At 55.8% G+C, this 19,656-nt stretch overlaps 7 protein-coding genes across 7 annotated transcripts; 5 read left to right on the forward strand and 2 right to left on the reverse strand.

The window, feature by feature from the left end:
• Positions 1-2,936: 2,936 nt before the first annotated feature.
• IUM83_12048 (reverse transcriptase) lies at positions 2,937-4,120 on the forward strand (the record flags this gene model as incomplete). The annotated part of the gene is made up of 3 exons (XM_067936650.1): positions 2,937-2,956; positions 3,040-3,305; positions 3,672-4,120. The coding sequence occupies 3 exons, from the start codon at positions 2,937-2,939 to the stop codon at positions 4,118-4,120; spliced, it is 735 nt and encodes a 244-aa protein (XP_067795087.1).
• A 644-nt stretch (positions 4,121-4,764) lies between these two features.
• IUM83_12049 (reverse transcriptase) lies at positions 4,765-7,007 on the forward strand (the record flags this gene model as incomplete). Its single annotated transcript, XM_067936651.1, has 3 exons — positions 4,765-5,440; positions 5,702-6,080; positions 6,221-7,007. The coding sequence occupies 3 exons, from the start codon at positions 4,765-4,767 to the stop codon at positions 7,005-7,007; spliced, it is 1,842 nt and encodes a 613-aa protein (XP_067795113.1).
• Positions 7,008-8,713: 1,706 nt separating this feature from the next.
• IUM83_12050 (uncharacterized protein) lies at positions 8,714-9,715 on the forward strand (the record flags this gene model as incomplete). Its single annotated transcript, XM_067936652.1, has 1 exon — positions 8,714-9,715. One exon carries the CDS (start codon positions 8,714-8,716, stop codon positions 9,713-9,715), a length of 1,002 nt encoding a protein of 333 aa, XP_067794982.1.
• Positions 9,716-10,334: 619 nt separating this feature from the next.
• Positions 10,335-10,959, forward strand: IUM83_12051 (uncharacterized protein; the record flags this gene model as incomplete). The annotated part of the gene is made up of 2 exons (XM_067936653.1): positions 10,335-10,581; positions 10,655-10,959. 2 exons carry the CDS (start codon positions 10,335-10,337, stop codon positions 10,957-10,959), a joined length of 552 nt encoding a protein of 183 aa, XP_067795125.1.
• A 406-nt stretch (positions 10,960-11,365) lies between these two features.
• Positions 11,366-12,946, forward strand: IUM83_12052 (uncharacterized protein; the record flags this gene model as incomplete). Its single annotated transcript, XM_067936654.1, has 2 exons — positions 11,366-11,878; positions 12,035-12,946. The coding sequence occupies 2 exons, from the start codon at positions 11,366-11,368 to the stop codon at positions 12,944-12,946; spliced, it is 1,425 nt and encodes a 474-aa protein (XP_067795122.1).
• Positions 12,947-14,962: 2,016 nt separating this feature from the next.
• On the reverse strand, positions 14,963-16,081 carry IUM83_12053 (reverse transcriptase; the record flags this gene model as incomplete). The annotated part of the gene is made up of 1 exon (XM_067936655.1): positions 14,963-16,081. One exon carries the CDS (start codon positions 16,079-16,081, stop codon positions 14,963-14,965), a length of 1,119 nt encoding a protein of 372 aa, XP_067795124.1.
• Positions 16,082-16,414: 333 nt separating this feature from the next.
• IUM83_12054 (reverse transcriptase) lies at positions 16,415-17,888 on the reverse strand (the record flags this gene model as incomplete). The annotated part of the gene is made up of 2 exons (XM_067936656.1): positions 16,415-17,544; positions 17,609-17,888. 2 exons carry the CDS (start codon positions 17,886-17,888, stop codon positions 16,415-16,417), a joined length of 1,410 nt encoding a protein of 469 aa, XP_067794981.1.
• Positions 17,889-19,656: the final 1,768 nt, after the last annotated feature.

Genomic DNA, 19,656 nt, shown 5'->3' on the forward strand with positions numbered 1-19,656 from the left:
ATGTCGATCCCGATTCCAGGCGAAGGCACTTGCGTTGTCCAAGGCAAATTTGAGTCTGATTTGTGGTTATGCCCAATCCTATCCCAAAATCCTATCACCCAATCCGAACTATCTTCCCATCTGTACCTGCCGGCTCTATAAGCCACCTCTACCTTCATTGCATCATCGCTTGTTCCCTCCGTTGAGCTGTAGTCGCCAGATCACCCACTGAGTCCCAGATCCCCAGATCCGCCAGATCCGGATCTGATTCTCAGATCCAGATCCGCTGATCTCCGAAGTGCCTTGATCTGGGTCGGTCTGCGTTGATCTGGGGATCCTCACTGATCTTGGGTCCTTCGGTCGTCGCAAACTCCTTTCTCCACTTCGCTTGCCATTGCCACCTCTCAAAGGCCCAGATCCGCATGGGTGCATGTGATCTGGATCTGGATCCACATGGGTACATGTGATCCGGATCCCACCGTCCCTGAACTTGTCTTGATCTGGGGTCCTTCGGCTGGCGTGAGCTCCATCCACTGCTTTGCGTATCCTAGTCATCCCTCAGAAGCTCAGATCCGCCTGGGTACAGGTGACCTGGGTCTGGATCCACATGGGTACATGTGATCTGGATCCAACCATTTCTGATAGTGCTGATCTGGCCTTCTGCCGTATGTAGACGTCTTCTGTGTCATCTTGTAGTATTTCCAGTAGTCTCCCTTTGACGCCACACGCATCTGATAGTCTCGATCCACCCGCACCGCCAGATCCACTCGATCTGGCTTCTCTGGTGTCACTTCCGCAGTATTGTGACTCCATCAGAATCCATCTTTTGCCGATCACTCCCAATCACCCCTTTCCCGGAATTCGCTTCTCCACAGCGCTACTGTGTGTTGATTCCCATCGGTGTGATGTCTCCTCCAGGACTCACTACATCCAAGTATCATGCGTTGGTACAATTATAGGGCTGAAGACGGAGTTCAAATTTTTTTAGATCCTAATGTGGATGGCATTCTGAAGCCCTAATTGAGTACGATCAATGTACATGTAGGTGAGTTGTTTTATCATTGGAAGGAAAAATCGTACTTAACCTTACCACATCATTGGAACACTGTTAATAGCATAATATTCCAATGCTTTTGTAGTTGTAATATATTGCAATATGTATCGCTATACTACCGACATTCTTTGTTTGTTACTGACGCCTGCTTATTACTGACAAAAGCTCTGATCCAATCAAATCTGTAACGGGGTTACACGTACAAGTGGCTGCAAGCCACTTGTGAATTTAACAGATAAGTTATCTGTTAAAAGTTTTGGATACTTCCTCACATTGGTGTAAGACACACCGATGGATACATTGAAGTGGACCACCACAGTGAGTGGTCCACACATACCCAAAGATCCTATTGGTAGAAAGCAGCATCTTTCTACCAATCAGAGACGTGCATATTAGCGGGGCTCTGACAGCCAGCCGCTGTCAACCCCTTTCATAGATGATAAACAGTTTTAGCAGATTTAGGAGGAAGATCAATTTACAAACAATACAGTTCTCATTTTACCTTAAACTAGCTACTGGGTGTTTTATTTGATTTATATTATACTTGTGGACTCAAGTATAATTAATTCAACTTATTAATAAACCCCTCCGCTTCCTCGTACACGTAGCGCGACGTGTAAGCTAAAGTAGTGAGCCAAAGTAGGCCCACTACACCTGGTAGCACTTTGTAGTCCGTCCAACGACCGACTACGTGACGTTCGTACGAGGTGTACGAACGCGGAGCCGAGAACCCCATGAGCACGGAGGCGCCCATGGAGAGCTCCAATACGCCTGCAACGCATGTTGCATGCGCGGACTGCCCCCACCTGTAGGACCCAGAGTGGGAGGCCCTCCAACGACTGTCAACAGTCATTGGAGAAGCGGCGATAGCCACGATGCTGCGTACGCTATCGCCGACAGAGCAACATGGTGTTGCTCTGGGGTTCATCATGAAGGAGCAACGCGATGCTGCTTCCTCAGTGACGGCGTCGTCGGGGACGACACCGCGTGCTCAATCATTAAAATTGAGCGTGAGCAATTATGTAGGAAGAGACGGAGAGCCTCTCCTCCGATGGCTTGTCGAGCTCGACACAGCCATAGCGGCTCGACGCATCGTCGACCCGCTGTCGAAGGTCGCATTCGCCATGTCCTGCCTTGGCGGACGCGCAAGGAGTTGGGCGTATGGATGCCGACTCTCCGATCCTACGTGCTTCAGCACGTATGAAGTGTTCAAGGAGGAGCTCAAACAAGCGTTTGAGCCCCCGCAAAACGAGTTCCGGTCGAGGGCGGAGTTCTTCGACCTTCAGCAGGGTAAGCATGACGTCCATGCTTACGCGCAGCACGCACGATATTTGGTATCAAATATCGTGACTAACCCGATTGACGAGGCGACCAAGGTCGTCACGTTCATGAAAGGACTTAGAGATGGGCCCGTAAAGACCTATCTCTTCCGAGAGTACCCGAGTACTCTCGAAGCTGCAATCACCTTTGCCATGCAAGAAGAGTTTAGCGTGCGGCAGGCTAAAGTCCATGTAAACGTACCGAGGCCGCAACCGCGCCCGGTAGCGAGGACGGGAGGTCCAGAACCAATGGACCTCTCGAACGCAACGACTGCTGGTTACCAGCAGCAGGGAGGAAACGTGCGATGCTTCCGTTGCGGAAGGATCGGTCACTTTGCACGGGAGTGCACAGCCCCCATGCCCCCTGGAGGTGGCCGTCGTGGCGATGCTAGGCATCGCCGCGGACCAACAAAAACGCCAACATCCAGTAGGCGCGGGGCGCCCTACTGGTAATGCAGTCACGCGTGCCGACATCGAGCACGCGACACTGAGGACTGCAGCCCCCAGTGAGACCAGCTCTCACTGCAAGAAACAAGATGACAGGCCGAACCTAGTCATCTTGAAGGTTTACTCGAAGAGAGCGAATGACTCTCTTCGAGCTTTGGTAGATTCAGGCGCGTCGAACAACTTTGTTTGACTACAGAGCCTGCCGAGGCTTGACTTCGAGGAGGTAAATGTACCTCGAAGTCTTCTGGAGGTACGACTGGCAACAGGTGCCATCGTGAAGACCGAGAAGCGCGTCGTAAACGTGCGCTTCTCGTACAAACAACGGGTGTTTGTCGAACACTTTATCGTCCTGGACCTGGACGATAAGTTCGACGTGGTAATGGGCATGCCGTGGCTTGCACGGCATGATCCGGTAATAGACTGGAAGAAGCGCACGCTCGTGCGCTTCGGTCGCGACAGCGGAACAGAGAGCGATGGCCCTGTTACCGCAGCGCACGCACCAGCAGGTGCGCGCGACTCACCAGTCGAGACAGCGCTTAATGCTGCTGTCCCGGAGTGCCCAGGAAGTGCGCGAGGATGCGCACAAGTGAGACCAACGTCGGCAATGCTGCCGACATCAGAAGAAAAAGACGTACTAGTTCCGGGAACCAATACCCACGTTCAAGCGTGTAAGGGACAGTCCCTGACCCGAAAAGGTCAGGTCGACAACGACGCGTCGGCTCCGGGAGCCGACGCACCCTCGGTCATGAGGGGATCCGCCAATGAATGGCGTCGAGGTGACAAAGGCGTGTCAACTCCGGGAGTTGACGCTGCAAACAGTGCGGACGGTTGCAAACGTACCGCACTGACGCAATTTGCATGCTGTCGTGCAGCCGGGCTGCACGACGAAGCGCCATGCGATCAAGCCGGGCTTGATATCGCGCGCCCGCAGACAGGGTCTGCCAACCAAGGAACTCATTACCGTGCAGCCGGGCTGCACGAAGGAAAATGCGGTCTAGCCGGGCTTGATACCGCGCGCCCACGGACAGGGTCCGCCGGCGAACAACTGTCCACGGCCGGGCCTGGATCAGAAGAACAACTGTGCGGAGCCCGGCTCCGCACAACAAGAAGACGGCGCATGCGGAGAACGCTGCGCAAGTCTCGGTCCGGGACCGAGACGCCACGAGAGCAGTCTGCTGAGCAGACTGAGGCGGTGACGCCGGACGTCGAGACGCTAAGCGTCTTGACGCGCACCGATACTGGATTCCAGTATCGTGAGGTGGAACTCGCTAGTCCTCCGACGACGGCGTCGGAGTTGACTTCGCTTCCAGCCATGAGCTAGAAGCACTTCACACGCGACTTGCACGATGGACGCATCGAGCAAGTCTGCGTTCTTTCGGACAGCGAAAGAACGGCGAACGAGAGCGAAGAGCTGAGGCAGCTCTTCATGGGAAGTACACTCTCAGTGCGAAGACGAAGCGAGAGCGCTTCGAGGAACAAGGTTGGGACTCGCTGAAGTCGAGTCCCTATTACGAATTGTTGAGGGAGTACAAAGACGTACTCCCGGAAGAGATTCCTGCGGAGCTTTCGCAGGATAAGGGCATTCAGCACGAGATTGATCTCGTGCCGGGCACGAAGTTTTGTGTTACGTGGCAGTGGCCACTGCCGCGAGAGCAAGTAAAAGCAATCGACGACTTCTTTGAAAGTCGTCGCAAAGCAGGACAAGTGCGGGAATCAAAGTCCCCGCACAGTGCTCCGACGTTCTGTGTCAAAAAGCCACAGGGCGGATGGCGCATCGTTCATGCGTATAACAAGCTGAACGATGCGACGGTACCGGCGCAGACGCCGATACCGTGAAAAGATGTTATCATCGATTCGATGGCCGGTAGCACCGTTTACAGCGCTCTCGACTTGCGAGATGGATTCTATCAGATCCTAATGCGTGAGAGCGATATCCCTCTCACGGCAGTGAGCACGCCAAGCGGCATGCTCTGGGAATGGCTAGTGATGCCACAGGGGCTTAAGAACGCCCCTGCGATTTTCAACAGGTGCGTGACGCACTTGTTGCGCTCGGTGCGCGACTTCACGCCGAGCTACTTCGACGATGTGTTCATCTACAGCCGGGCTGTGGACTGGAAGACCGTCGTAGAGATGCACAGGGTGCATCTCCGGAAGCTACTTGAGCTTATGCGAAAACATAAGCTCTACGCGAACCTGAAGAAGTGTATCTTCGGGGCGAGCGAGATACCCGTCCTCGGGTGTCTCGTAGGGAAGAATGGTGTTCGCCCTGACCCGGAAAAGGTCAGAGTGATCAATGAATGGCCAACGCCTTCAAGTGTCAAGGAACTGAGGCAGTTCCTTGGCTTGGCCACGTACTTGTGCAAGTACGTGGAGGATTATGCGGGCAAGATCCGCCCGCTGTCACAACTTCTTAAGAAAGAAGCTGTGTGGAATTGGACACCCGATTGCCAGAAGGCATTCGATGCAGTCAAGCGGGGCTTGACTGAGGCGCCGATCTTGGCAGTGGCTGACCAAGATCGCCCATTTCACGTCGTATGTGACGCATCCGACTTCGCGATCGGATGCGCATTGATGCAGCACGATCACGAGGGCCGTGATCGTGTCGTCTACTACCAATCGCGTCAGCTGAAGCCAGCTGAGCGTAATTATCCGGTGCATGACAAGGAACTCCTTGCCATGAAGTACGCACTCGCAAAGTTCCGAGTGTATCTACTTGGAAGTAGACCATTTGTGGTCTACACCGACCATGCATCACTGCGCACCGCAGTGAAGTCGCCACACATATCACAAAGAATGGCGAGATGGCTCTCATTCTTTGCAGAATATAACTTCCGGGTCGAATACAAACCCGGAAGATTGAATGTAGAGGCCGACGCGTTATCACGTCGGCCGGACTACGCAGAAACTGCTGACGTCCATGCCATTGACATCATGCGATCGAGCAACCCCACATCGTCTCTGTTGGACGATGTGAAGGCCGCGTTCGCGCACGACGCGGACGCGAAGCTCTTGCTGGCCTACGGCACAGCGCCTTCTGACAAGTCCCGTCAGAAGCTGCCCAAGCACCTTCGAGCGCGTGCACACCGCTTTCGAGTGCACGACGGATTACTGCTTTACAATGCAGTCGACGACAACGCGATTCGCGTTGTCGTGCCGAATGATCATGACCTGCGCCTCAGGATCATGTACGAGTATCACGATGCCCCGACTGCGGGACATCTCGGACGTGAGAAGACATACGTCCTTCTCACGCGCGACTTCTACTGGCACCACCAGTACAAGTGGGTGCGCAAGTACATCCGTGCTTGCGAGGTATGCCAACGCGTAAAGCCTGCGCCATTCGCGCAGGCTCCATTGCAATCACTACCGACTCCGTCGGAGTGTTGGAAGTCGACTTCATCTTTGGTTTTCCTCCGGACAGCGGAGGGAATACCGGTGTTGTGGTCTTCGTCGACCGCTTCAGCAAGATGGTACATCTTGCTGCGGTGCCGGCAGAGGTGACCGCGAAGCAGACGGCCCGTCTGTTCGTCGACATGGTGTTCAAACAACATGGCATGCCGACCGACATCGTGTCGGACCGAGACCCACGCTTCACAGCGAACCTGTGGCAAGAAGTGATTACACTTCTTGGGAGTCAGCTTTCAATGTCGACTGCGGATCATCCGCAGACGGACGGCCAAACCGAGCGCGTGAATCGCGTGCTCGTCGATATGTTGAAGAGCTACGCTCACTCGTTCCAATACTGGAGCGAGTGCTTATCGATGGCAGAGTTTGCCATCAATAACTCAGTGCATGCCTCGACCTGGCATACACCGTTCTACGTGAATGCCATGCGGCACCCACGTCTACCGAGTTTACTCGGAGTGATGGCTCCCACTTTAAGTGGGGGAGGATCTACGACTGCAACAAAGCAGTCACAAAAAGCCGCTGACACCTGCACAGTGTCAGCCGCGACAACAATGAACAAGACAACCAGGTCTGCGCGGAGCGCAGACCTTGGCAGGAAGAACCAAGGGTCAGCGCAGGGCGCTGATCCCCAGAACAAGGAAAACGAATCTGTGCAGAGCACAGACTCCACATGGAACAAGGACCACGGGTCTGCGCAGGGCGCAGACACCGTGAAGAACCACGCAGAGGCCGGGCCTCTTGCGGAGAGCGAGCTGAATGACTTCATCTCGGATGCAATTAACTTCCTTACCAAAAGATAAGCCGTGATTCGGTTTGGCCAAGATGCAATAGCAGCTTCTGTTGACCAACAGAAGCTGAACGCAGACAATGTGGGCAGAGGCAACACAAATGAATTCAAGGTTAGTTCATTGGTTTTGTTAGCTACGCGAAACCTGCCTAAACATGCAGTTTAGGACTTTGGAGCAAGCAAGCTTGCTCCGCGCTTCATCGGGCCGTTCACTGTGGTGGCACGGCACGGCAACGCATACGCGCTAGACATACCGTCTAGCATGCGCCTCCATCCGACCTTTTACGTCGGACGGCTGAAGCCATACCTGCCGCACGAGCCATCTAGTTCGGCTGACCCGAAGCCTCGGCAGGAGCCGAGGCAGAAGCGGAGGACTTGGCCTCGGCGACGAGCAACCTCTCCTCCAGCGCGCGGACGCGCTGGAGCAACCCCTTCATCTGGGTCCCCAGCTCGACCTGGATATTCGAGGCGGTCTGCGAGACCGCCGCGACTTGGACCTTCTGGTTCGTGTGGTGTAGGAAACATCAGTTTTGTGGAACACCAAAGTGGAACAGTGTACCAAATCCGCCTGATAGCGGAATCGACGGTACTACTCGGCTGGATGGTACACTGTGCCAGTCCGCCGAGCTCGCCGAGCTCGCAGGCTTCACGAGCGCACTGCGGCCGACTGAATGGGAATCAAGAGCACCGGAGACCCAGGACGGGTGGCGCCACGCAAGGAGAAGACGCACGTACGGCGGTCCGAGTGCGGGGACGCTAGGAGACGCTCAGCCGAGTTCAAGGTAGTTTCCAGGCCTTGAGCTCGGCTAAACAGAGCCGCCGGCCGCCCAGACGACGCGGTGCACGGCCAGAAGGCGCACAAGAGGACCAAGCGTGAGACCGGCGAGCCCAGCAGCACGCAGCCGAGTCGGCGAGACCTCCCCGTCGAGCTCTCCGGGTTATCCGGACAATTTATCCGGCACCGCCGAGTTCGAAGCGTCGCTGAGAGGGTGAAGGGTCGGCCGAGATTCGAAACCACTCCATTTCACTTGATATTTGTATAGGACCTTCGGAATGGTGGAGGCGCCCTTTCAGGGCGCCCAGGAGACTTAAGAACAAACAGAGCAGAATTTTCTAGGCCCACAACACGTGCACACTTTCTGGTAAGTCCCTGCACGGGGTCGGATTATGCCTGCCGTCGGTACCCGAGAGGCATAGCTTGTAGGGTACTCGACTGGCAGCGCCAAGAGATTAGGTCGGCCCGGGATAGGGCGTTGGGTGCTCGCCAAGTGCGAAGGAAAAGTCTCGCTAACTCAGCGAGCCGGTACGCCGGACAGCCTGGGTGCCGTTACTCTTCAAGTCGGGTTGCTTCTGCCCCAGCGGCCTGTAAAAGCGCTAGCGCGCCGCCGTTCATCCTTTGGTGGAGGGCACAGGAGTTTGTGAACGGAATCCGCTAGCTCGGCGGATCTCCGGAAGAGTGGACCTTGGTTGGCAGGTGTCGGCGAAAGGCGAGACACCCGCTGTCCCGGTTGGGCCGAACCGCGAGGGGACAACCCCTGCACAGGCCAACAATCGCCGACCTAACTCGGCGATTGTTGTGGTTTGTGCTGGAGATCCACATCTGACGATATTTGTGTGTTCTGCACCACCACAACTGGTGCCGCGACCCGGGAACAGGGGTGTGCTTGTGTTTCGTAGGTACCAGCTAACCAAGGTTTGAGAAGAGCAAGGAGAGAGAAGATGGTCAAGGGATTTGTAACGCCAAGCCTGGCGACGGCCAGAGCTAACTCGGCGGAGCTAACCAACTCGACGGACTCGACGGCGGTGATGATTATGGACGCGACGGCGGAAGTGACGCGCTCCGTCTCGTTCGACGATGAGGAGGCCCGAGGCCATGGAAGTGATGATGAGGAAGAGTTGGAGATGAAGGCCGAGTATGACGCGGTGAAGTCGACGACGGAACTACTCGACGAAGTCGAGGAGTTGTCGCTACAAGTTGGGCGCGTGGGAAACCCGCGCCCAGTTCAGCGAAACTTAACCGCCGAGCTCGGCGATGATGCGGACGATGATGATGACGACGTTGCTCCAGGGGACCGTCCGCCCCTAATACCGCGAGCGACGAAGAATGCGGATACGCCGAGTGCGAACAAGGTTTTGGCTCGACTCGGCGAAGAGATGAAGACGCAAAGTGATTGGATGGTGATGTTTGGGCCGGTGGCGATGGCCCGAGCGAAGTGGCCTATGCTGGGGCCGGAGCTGGCCCAACCAGTGAATAGCACCGATGTCAACCAGTTGGCGGAGGATACCATGCTGCTTCTGAAGGCAATGGGGTATCAGTGCACGAGTCGACCCAGCAGCTTGATGCTGGACGGATGGACCCCAAGGCGAGCCTCGCTGGAGTTGATGCGGTGGAAACGGCGACTGAGATGGGCGTTCGGACTCGAACAACCGGCGGGACCTCGGCAATCGATCGCAAAACGAACCGCCGAGCCCCAGCAACTCGGCGAAGACCCCAGCAGGATTCCGTTGCCGAAGACGCCGGAGACGAAGAAAGGCCGGCGCGAGGTGTTCCGGGCGACGGAAGGGACCCCGTACTTTGAAGATTCCCACATGAAGACTCCTGTGAGAGAGAGGTCGAGAGGGGTCGGTACACCGAGTTCTACGACGCGGCGGACGAAGCAGAACTCGGCGGAGACGACGACGATGAGGAAAGGGAGTACCAAGACTCGGCGAAGGCGGTAATCAAGCGATTGAGCTTCAATGACACCGACAGCGACAGGGCCCAGTACTTGGAAGTGCGTACCCACGCTTCGCTGGACAAGATCGCCGAGTTCGAGGGAAAGCGTTACCCCTCTGAAGACTCGCTCCAAAGTGGTTGAAGCGATTTATCTACGAGATGAAAGGCACGAGGATGGCCCAAGATGCTTGGTGCGAGCCGTTCTCGCTTAGTTTAGGGCGCGCAGCTAAAGGATGGTACCACCAGCTGCCGAAGAAGACTCAGCGGAAGTGGAGCCTTCTCAGCGAGGCATTCCTGGACTACTACTGCTCGCAGTTCGACCAGTCAGCGCGTACGCGCTACTACTCAGCTCGACTTAAGGAAAAAATGAACCTGTGTGCGACTTCCTGATACGCTTGAACGGATACGCGAAGTCGGCCAAGATCCAGTATGAGTCTAAGGGGCCGGACGCCGCTGATCACGTCGAGCACTTCTTGCTGGATTGTGGAGACGACGACACCATGGACCTTCTCTATCCGCAGCAACTCGACGACATCAAGAAAGTGGAGAAGATTATAAACCAGAAGATCCTGGGGGAAAAGCGGAAGAAGCAGCGGGACCGGCTCGTAGGAGCGTACAGTCGAGATGGTAAACGGTCTGAGTCGACTCGGCGGGGTGACCTCCGCCGAGACGACCGACGAGACGAACGCCGAGATGATCGACGCGGAGATCGCCGAGACGACCGGCGTGGAGATCGCCGAGATGATCGACGAGATTATCGCCGAGACGACCGGCGACTGCGCCGATATGAAGGCCGGGACCGCCGACTTGCAGCAGCTGCAGTGCTGGAGGATGATCCGTATGAGGTGGCGGACCGGCGACGCATGGCTCGGTACGATTCCGAGAGCGACTGCAGCGATGACAGCTATCATAGCTGTTCGAACTCGGCGGACACTCGGAAGAAGACTTCCTAGACGCTGGGAACGTGAGCGATCGCGGTCGTTGGTCTGGCGATTGCAACAACTGGCGAAGACACCAAGGGGTGACGTTCGCCGAGTTCCGCCCGGGGCAACTGAGCGAACTGGGCGGCCCGCCGAGCGCCGAGACTATGATGGGCGTCGTGACTCCCGTGAACGCCCACCGTACGGTCCCTGTGCCGCCTGTGGTGGAGCCAACCACTCCGTCCACTTCTGCCGTCGGCGATGCAAGTTCTGCAAGCAAGTCCATGATGCAGGGCAATGTGAACTGTTCCAACGCTACGAGAAGCTAGCCTCATTTGTCAAGGCAAATGTCGACAAGTCCACGGTGCCAGATGATCTACAAGACCTCTATACGCCGAGTGATTTAAACTCGGCGGCCCGCCAACACTGACTGGGTTGGACACTACCGGGCTGCCACAGTCCGCCGAGTCGGCAGTAGAAGCGAACTTTGTGTTTGCTTTCGTCGGCGAAGCAAAATGGCCCGAGGAACGGAGTGAGGACAGTGATGGTGCAAGTGAAAACGACGGTAATGGCAGTGAGCTCGACGGATCGGGTGAAGAACGCCGAGCGATAGTGAATAGTGCAGTGGTGACTCGGCGGACGAGAGAGTCGGTGACGACCACGAAGGTGATGAAGTTACTCCCCGGAGAAAAATTGGGGTGGTGGTCGTCCCAGAAGTTCGACCGCCGAGTTCGGATGAGAGCGCTTGTGATGGGGGCGCTGAACGACCAGCGGACGAAGATCCTACTGGATACGGGGGCGAATGTGACAGCCATCACGGAAGCATTCGCCAAGAAGCTGCGATTGAAGCAGCGAGTCGTGAGCCACGATATGCAGATCAATGTACGAGGCATTGGGGAATATAAGGTCTCGACTCAGACCAAGGCGACTGTGAAGGTGACACTCGGCTGGGAATTGGCCTACGAGTTCGATGTGTGTGTTATAAACCATGATGCAGTAGTCGACCTGATCCTGGGGACCGACTTCATGATCCCCGCAGGGATCCGACTCGACTTGTTTAACTCGACGGCCCAACTGCCCGACGAGGTGACTGTTCCGTTGCTCCGGTCGAAGAATGCAGCGGAAATGCCGCGGGACAGCCTGTACATCACAGACGGGCCTGCGGAGCCTATAAGCTTGCCGAGTAGGCTCCCCGCCGAGTTCAAGTTGCGTAAGCAGCAACCGGACGACTCGACGCATGACTTGTGGGTGCGGCGCACACGAAACTAGGTCCCCACTGTGATCATCAACCGGAATGGCAAAGCCGTGCGCGTGGTGCTAACGAACGTAAGGTCAGTGGCCATCTGGTGCCCTGCCCACTTCTCAGTGATTGCTTGGGCCCCATATGGCGTGCTTCCCCCCCAGGGATGCGTCCGATTGAACTCGGCGAAGTACAGCGATTGGCAGGTTCTCGCCTATGAAGCGGCTATCGACAAGGTTTTGTTGAAGAAGGAGCGACAGCTGTATGGTGAATGGCTGGCACGACAGCCACCGGCGGTGGAACGTAGACCGTACACGAAGCCTGAAGAAGAGATTGCTCGCCCCCCAGAAGAAGGAGAGAAACCAGAGCTCACGTGCGCCCAGCAACGGGAGCTAATTGCCAAGCGCGAGGAAGAGTCAGCCGAGTCTGCAGGCAGGACGGATCTGTCCGGGCCGCCGGCCACAGGTGGGGACCACGTTATCAACTCGGCTAGCAGCAATTGGAGCCCCTGGGATGACTCAGCCGAGTCGAGCCCTGATGCAAGGGATGTCGTTGAGGGAGTCAATCGCTCTACCCCGAATCGCTGCCTGGATATGGATGAAAATTTGGCCGAGCCGAGCGATCCCGACTCACCGAGTGACTCAGCTGAGCCGAGATCATGTGGCCGACTGGCCAGAGATCCTGTTGGCTCTGACGGTGAACCACCCCCCACGTCAGTCGAGTTGATCCTGGAGGAGACTGGACCGGGACCACCTACCGGTCGACTCGGCTGCGAAGAGATCGACGTCAGCGGTGTACCCATGGACGGGGACCCCGAAGGAGGCATCCAGCTACGCTGTCACTCGGCCGCGCGACTCGGCGAAGAATGGAAAGCTAAAGAAGTTCAGCGGTCCGCCGAGTTCGAACATTGGAAAGAGCCCTCAGTTGCGTTCGAACTCGAGTCGAGTTCGATTACGGAGCTTGAAGCTGACCGCCGAGCTCTCGTCGTAGCCAAACCGCTCGAAGACTACTTGGAGAACTCGGCTACCATGAGGATGGATCCAGACCTCCTCTATGCTCGAGTACCAACCGTGTAGTGGGCCTACTTTGGCTCACTACTTTAGCTTACACGTCGCGCTACGTGTATGAGGAAGCGTAGGAGTTTATTAATAATTTGAATTAATTATACTTGAGTCCACAAGTATAATATAAATCAAATAAAACACCAAATAGGTAGTTTAAGGTAAAATGAGAACTGTATTGTTTGTAAATTGATCTTCCTCTAAAAGCTGCTAAAACTGTTTATCATCTATGAAAGGGTTGGCAGCGGCTGGCTGTCAGAGCCCCGCTAATATGCATGTCTCTGATTGGTAGAAAGATGCTGCTTTCTACCAATAGGATCTTTTGGGTATGTGTGGACCACTCACTGTGGTGGTCCACTTCAATGTATCCATTGGTGTGTCTTACACCAATGTGAGGAAGTATCTAAAACCTTTAACAGATATTTATCTGTTAAACCATAAGCGGCAATTGCCATGCACAAGTGACAGTTGTCACTTGTGACCGTTGTCATGCACAAGTGACTGTTGTCACTTGTGTGTGTAACCCCGTTACACCATCCCCCCGTTAAGCTTAGACGTGTCGGTATCGACACGTCAATTAATATTGACTGCTTGTCAATTGTTTGTGCTGGGGGGTTTCCGTGCTCATCTGCAATGAGCACGATCAAGTTAAAGACCACCATTGCAACAGAGTGTAAACTCTCTGTTGCTGAATACAATGCGCGGTAGCGCGAGGTGCGCCGCTACCACGGGGACAGACAACACAGTGTCTGTGTATGATTCTTCGATGTCGACCACGTCTATGCGTCGACATCTCTAAGCGAATTTCTGTTGCTTACCGTGATCGGGTGAGCAAGCGCCAAAGCACTTCGAGTCCTTCTCGAAGTGGCAAGTATTAGCAACTCCACGCTGTTGCGGTGGAGGCTGGTGTCCGTGCGCCGTGTGCACTGTCCGTCCAGGTGGCGGTGCATATTAGCAACCGCGACCACAACAGGTATACTATATGTATACCTGAGAGCTTCAATGATCTCCGTGCTAATTATCTAGCACGCGAGTCGTCAGGCGTTGTAGATTACTACAGCGCTCGCACTACCTTCTTGCTGGTAGTGCGTGTTGGGTTTCGTACTCCTTCACCATGTGCGGAACGTCTTCCATCAGGACGTTCCGTGGTTCCCACGTGTCGTGTTGGGGAGGGAAACCTCTCCAACGAATGCGAAAACAATCCGGACCTCGGATTGTTTTCCTATGATCAACAATTCGCTGGACGATCCAGCGAATTTCTCCGCGTGCGTCTCGCAGCGGTGGAGGAGGTGGTGGAAACACGCTCCGATGGTCAACGCCGTGTTGACCTTCATCTCGTGTTGCTCCACGACCAAGTGACGGTCGTGGAGTACTTTCAGAGCGCGGCGGTTGCCGCTCTGTTCCTTCGTGTCCCGGCTCTGGCGGTCTCCCAGACCGCCTTGAACGTGCCGGTCGGGCTGTAGGCCCGACTGTATTAACTGCTCCAGCGCGACTACGCGCTGGAGAGGAGGGTTTCCCCTGTCGAGTCTGTCTCTTCGGGTCAGACGAGCCACTTGGCTCGTGCTGCAGGTATGGCTTCAGCCGTCCGACGTAAAAGGTCGGGTGGAGCCGCATGCTAGACGGTATGTCTAGCGTGTACGCGTTACCGTGGCGTGCCATCACCGTGAATGGCCCGATGAAACGCGGAGCAAGCTTGCTTGCTCCGAAATCCGAAACTGCATGTCTAGGCAGGTTTTGTGTAGCTAACAAAACTAATGAACCAACTTTAAATTCATTTGTGTTGCCTCTGCCCGCATTGTCTGCGTTCAGCTTCTGTTGATCAACAGAAGCTGCTGTTGCATCTTGGACAAACCGAATTACGGCTTGTCTTTTGGTGATGAAATTGATTGCATCCGAGCTGAAGTCATTCAGCTCGCTCCCCGCTAGAGGCCCGGCCTCTGCGTGGTTCTTCGCGGTGTCTGCGCCCTGCGCAGACCCGTGGTCCTTGTTTCTTGTGGAGTCTGTGTTCTGCACAGACTCGTTTTCCTTGTTCTAGGGGTCAGCGCACTGCGCTGACCCTTGGTTCTTCCTGCCAAGGTCTGCGCCCCGCGCAGACCTGGTTGTCTTGTTCCTTGTTGTCGCGGCTGACACTGTGCAGGTGTCAGCGGCTTTTTGCGACTGCTGTGTTGCAGTCGTAGATCCTCCCCCACTTAAAGTGGGAGCCACCACTCCGAGTAAACCCGGCAGACGGGGATGCCACATGGCATTCACATAAAACGGTGTATGCCCGGTCGAGGCATGCACCGAGTTGTTGATGGCAAACTCTGCCATCGATAAGCACTCGCTCCAGTATTGGAACGAGTGAGCGTAGCTCTTCAAGATGTCGACGAGCACGCGATTCACGCGCTCGGTTTGACCGTCCGTCTGCGGATGATCCGCAGTCGACATTGAAAGCTGGCTCCCAAGAAGTGTAAACACTTCTTGCCACAGGTGCGCTGTGAAGCGCGGGTCTCTGTCCGACACGATGTCGGACGGCATGCCATGGTGTTTGAACACCATGTCGACGAACAGACGGGCCGTCTGCTTCGCGGTCACCTCTGCCGGCACCGCAGCAAGATGTACCATCTTGCTGAAGCGGTCGACGAAGACCACAACACCGGTATTCCCTCCGCTGTCCGGGGGAAGACCAAAGATGAAGTCCAATGACATGGACTTCCAACACTCCGACGGAGTCGGTAGTGATTGTAATGGAGCCTGCGCGAATGGCGCAGGCTTTACGCGTTGGCACACCTCGCAAGCACGGACGTACTTGCGCACCCACTTGTACTGGTGGTGCCAGTAGAAGTCACGCGTGAGAAGGACGTACGTCTTCTCACGTCCGAGATGTCCCGCAGTCGGGGCATCATGATACTCGTACATGATCCTGAGTCGCAGGTCATGGTCATTTGGCACGACAACGCGATCCGCGTTGTCGTCGACTGCATTGTAAAGCAGTAGTCCTTCGTGCACTCGATATCGGTGTGCACGCGCACGAAGGTGCTTGGGCAACTTCTGACGAGCCTTGTCAGAAGGTGTTGTGCCATAGGCCAGCAAGAGCTTCGCGTCCGCGTCGTGCGCGTACGCGGCCTTCACATCGTCCAACAGAGACGATGTGGGCTTGCTCGATCGCATGGCGTCAATGGTATTGACGTCAGCAGCTTCTGCGTAGTCCGGCCGACGTGATAACGCGTCGGCCACTACATTCAATCTTCCGGGTTTGTATTCGACCCGGAAATTATATTCTGCAAAGAATGAGAGCCATCTCGCCATTCTTTGTGATATGTGTGGCGACTTCACTGCGGTGCGCAGTGATGCATGGTCGGTGTAGACCAAGTACACTCGGAACTTTGCGAGTGCATATTTCATGGCAAGGAGTTCCTTGCCATGTACCGGATAATTACGCTCAGCTGCCTTCAGCTGACGCGATTGGTTGTAGACGACACGATCACGGCCCTCGTGATCGTGCTACATCAACGCACATCCTATCGCGAAGTCGGATGCGTCACATACGACGTGGAATGGGCGATCTTGGTCAGCCACTGCCAAGATCGGCGCCTCAGTCAAGCCCTGCTTGACTGCATCGAATGCCTTTTGGCAATCGATTGTCCACTTCCACACAGCTTCTTTCTTAAGAAGCTGTGACAGCGGGCGGATCTTGCCCGCATAGTCCTCCACGTACTTGCACAAGTACGTGGCCAAGCCAAGGAACTGCCTCAGTTCCTTGACACTTGAAGGCGTTGGCCATTCGTTAATCACTCTGACCTTTTCTGGGTCAGGGCGGACACCATTCTTCCCTACGAGACACCCGAGGACGGGTATCTCGCTCGCCCCGAAGATACACTTCTTCAGGTTCGCATAGAGCTTATGCTTTCGCATAAGCTCAAGTAGCTGCCGGAGATGCACCCTGTGCATCTCTACGTCGGTCTTCCCGTCCACAGCCCGGCTGTGGATGAATACATCATCGAAGTAGCTCGGTGCGAAGTCGCGCACCGAGCGCAACAAGTGCGTCACGCACCTGTTGAAAGTCGCAGGGGCGTTCTTAAGCCCCTGTGGCATTACTAGCCATTCCCAGAGCATGCCGCTTGGCGTGCTCACTGCCGTGAGAGGGATATCGCTCTCACGCATTAGGATTTGATAAAATCCATCTCGCAAGTCGAGAGCACTGTAAACGGTGCTCCCGGCCATCGAATCGATGATAACATCTTTTCGTGGTATCGGCGTCTGCGCCGGTACCGTCGCATCGTTCAGCTTGTTGTAGGCATGAACGATGCGCCATCCGCCCTGTGGCTTCTTGACACAGAACGTCGGAGCACTGTGCGGGGACTTTGATTCCCGCACTTGTCCTGCTTTACGACGACTTTCAAAGAAGTCGTCGATCGCTTTCACTTGCTCTCGCGGCAGTGGCCACTGCCGCGTGACACAGTACTTCGTGCCCGGCACGAGATCAATCTCGTGCTGAATGCCCTTATCCTGCGGAAGCTCCGCAGGAATGTCTTCCGGGAGTACGTCTTTGTACTCCCTCAACAATTCGTAATAGGGACTCGACTTCAGCGAGTCCCAACCTTGTTCCTCGAAGCTCTCGCTTCGTCTTCGCACTGAGAGTGTCTTCACTCTCAGTGGTATTTCCCATGAAGAGCTGCCTCAGCTCTTCGCTCTCACTCGCCGTTCTTTCGCTGTCCGAAAGAACGCAGACTTGCTCGATGCGTCCATCGTGCAAGTTGCGCGTGAAGCGCTTCCAGCTCATGGCTGGAAGCGAAGTCAACTCCGACGCCGTCGTCGGAGGACTAGCGAGTTCCATCTCACGATACTGGAATCCAGTATCGGTGCGCGTCAAGACGCTTAGCGTCTTGACATTCGGCGTCACCGCCGCAGTCTGCCCAGCAGACTGGTTTTGTTGCGTCTCGGTCCCGGACCGAGACTTGCGCAGCGTTCTCCGCATGCGCCGTCTTCTTGTTGTACGGAGCCCGGCTCCGCACAGTTGTTCTTCTGGTCCAGGCCCGGCCGTGGACAGTTGTTCGCCGGCGGACCCTGTCCGCGGACGCGCGGTATCAAGCCCGGCTTGACCGCATTTTCCTTCGTGCAGCCCGGCTGCACGGTAATGTGTCCCTTCGCCGGCAGACCCTGTCTGCGGGCGCGCGATATCAAGCCCGGCTTGATCGCATGGCGCTTCGTCGTGCAGCCCGGCTGCACGACAGCATGCAAATTGCGTCAGTGCGGTACGTTTGCAACCGTCCGCACTGTTTGCAGCGTCAACTCCCGGAGTTGACACGCCTTCGTCACCTCGACGCCATTCATTGGCGGAGCCCCTCATGACCGAGAGTGCGTCGGCTCCCGGAGCCGACGCGTCGTTGTCGACCTGACCGCTTCGAGTCAGGGACTGTCCCTTACACGTTTGAACGTGGGTATTGGTTCCTGGAACCAACACATCTTTTTCTTCCGATGTCGGCAGCATTGCCGACGCGGGTTTCACTTGTGCGCGCCCTCGCGCACTTCTTGGGCACTCCGGGACAGCAGCATTAAGCGCTGTCTCGACTGGTGAGCCGCGCGCACCTGCTGGTGCGCGTGCTGCGGTAACAGGGCCATCGCTCTCTGTTCCGCTATCGCGTCCGAAGCGCACGAGCGTGCGCTTCTTCCAGTCTATCACCGGATCATGCCGTGCAAGCCACGGCATGCCCATTACTACGTCGAACTTATCGTCCAGGTCCAGGACGATAAAGTGTTCGACAAACACTCGTTGTTTGTACGAGAAGCGCACGTTCACGACGCGCTTCTCGGTCTTCACGATGGCACCTGTTGCCAGTCGTACCTCCAGAAGACTTCGAGGTGTATCTACTTCCTCGAAGTCAAGTCTCGACAGGCTTCGTAGTCGAACAAAGTTGTTCGACGCGCCTGAATCCACCAAAGCTCGAAGAGAGTCACTCGCTCTCTTCGAGTAAACCTTCAAGATGACTAGGTTTGGCCTGTCATCTTGTTTCTTGCAGTGAGAGCTGGTCTCACTGGGGCTGCAGTCTCAGTGTCGCGTGCCCGATGTCGGCACGCGCGACTGCATTACCAGTAGGGCGCCCCGCGCCTACTGGATGTTCACGTTTTTTGTTTGTTCGCGGCGATGCCCAGCATCGCCACGACGGCCACTATTGAAGTGCACGGGATCCGTGCACTCTCTGGCAAAGTGACCGATCCTTCCGCAACGGAAGCATCGCACATTATTTCCGTGCTGCTGGTGACCAGCAGCCGTTGCATTCGAGAGGTCCATTGGTTCCGGACCTCCCGTGCTCACTACCGGGCGCGGTTGCGACCTCGGCACGCTCGCATGTAGTTTAGCCTGCCGCAGGCTAAACTCTTCTTGCATTGCGAGAGTAATCACAGCTTCGAGAGTACTCGGGTACTCTCGGAAGAGATAGGTCTTCACAGGCCCATCTCTCAGTCCCTTCATGAACGTGACGACTTTAGTCGCCTCGTCTATCGGGTTGGTCACGATGTTCGAGACCAAGTACCGTGCACGCTGCGCGTAAGCATGGACGTCATTCTTACCCTGCTGCAGGTCGAGGAATTCCGTCCTCGACCGGAATTCATTTTGCGGGGGCTCAAACGCTTGTTTGAGCTCCTCTTTGAATATCTCGTACGTGCTAAAGCACGTAGGATCTGAGAGTCGGCGTCCGTACGCCCAACTCCTCGCTCGTCCGCCAAGACATGACATGGCGAACGCA

Source organism: Phytophthora cinnamomi (genome assembly GCF_018691715.1).
Source record: "Phytophthora cinnamomi strain GKB4 chromosome Unknown Contig22, whole genome shotgun sequence".
Classification (NCBI taxonomy): domain Eukaryota; phylum Oomycota; class Peronosporomycetes; order Peronosporales; family Peronosporaceae; genus Phytophthora; species Phytophthora cinnamomi.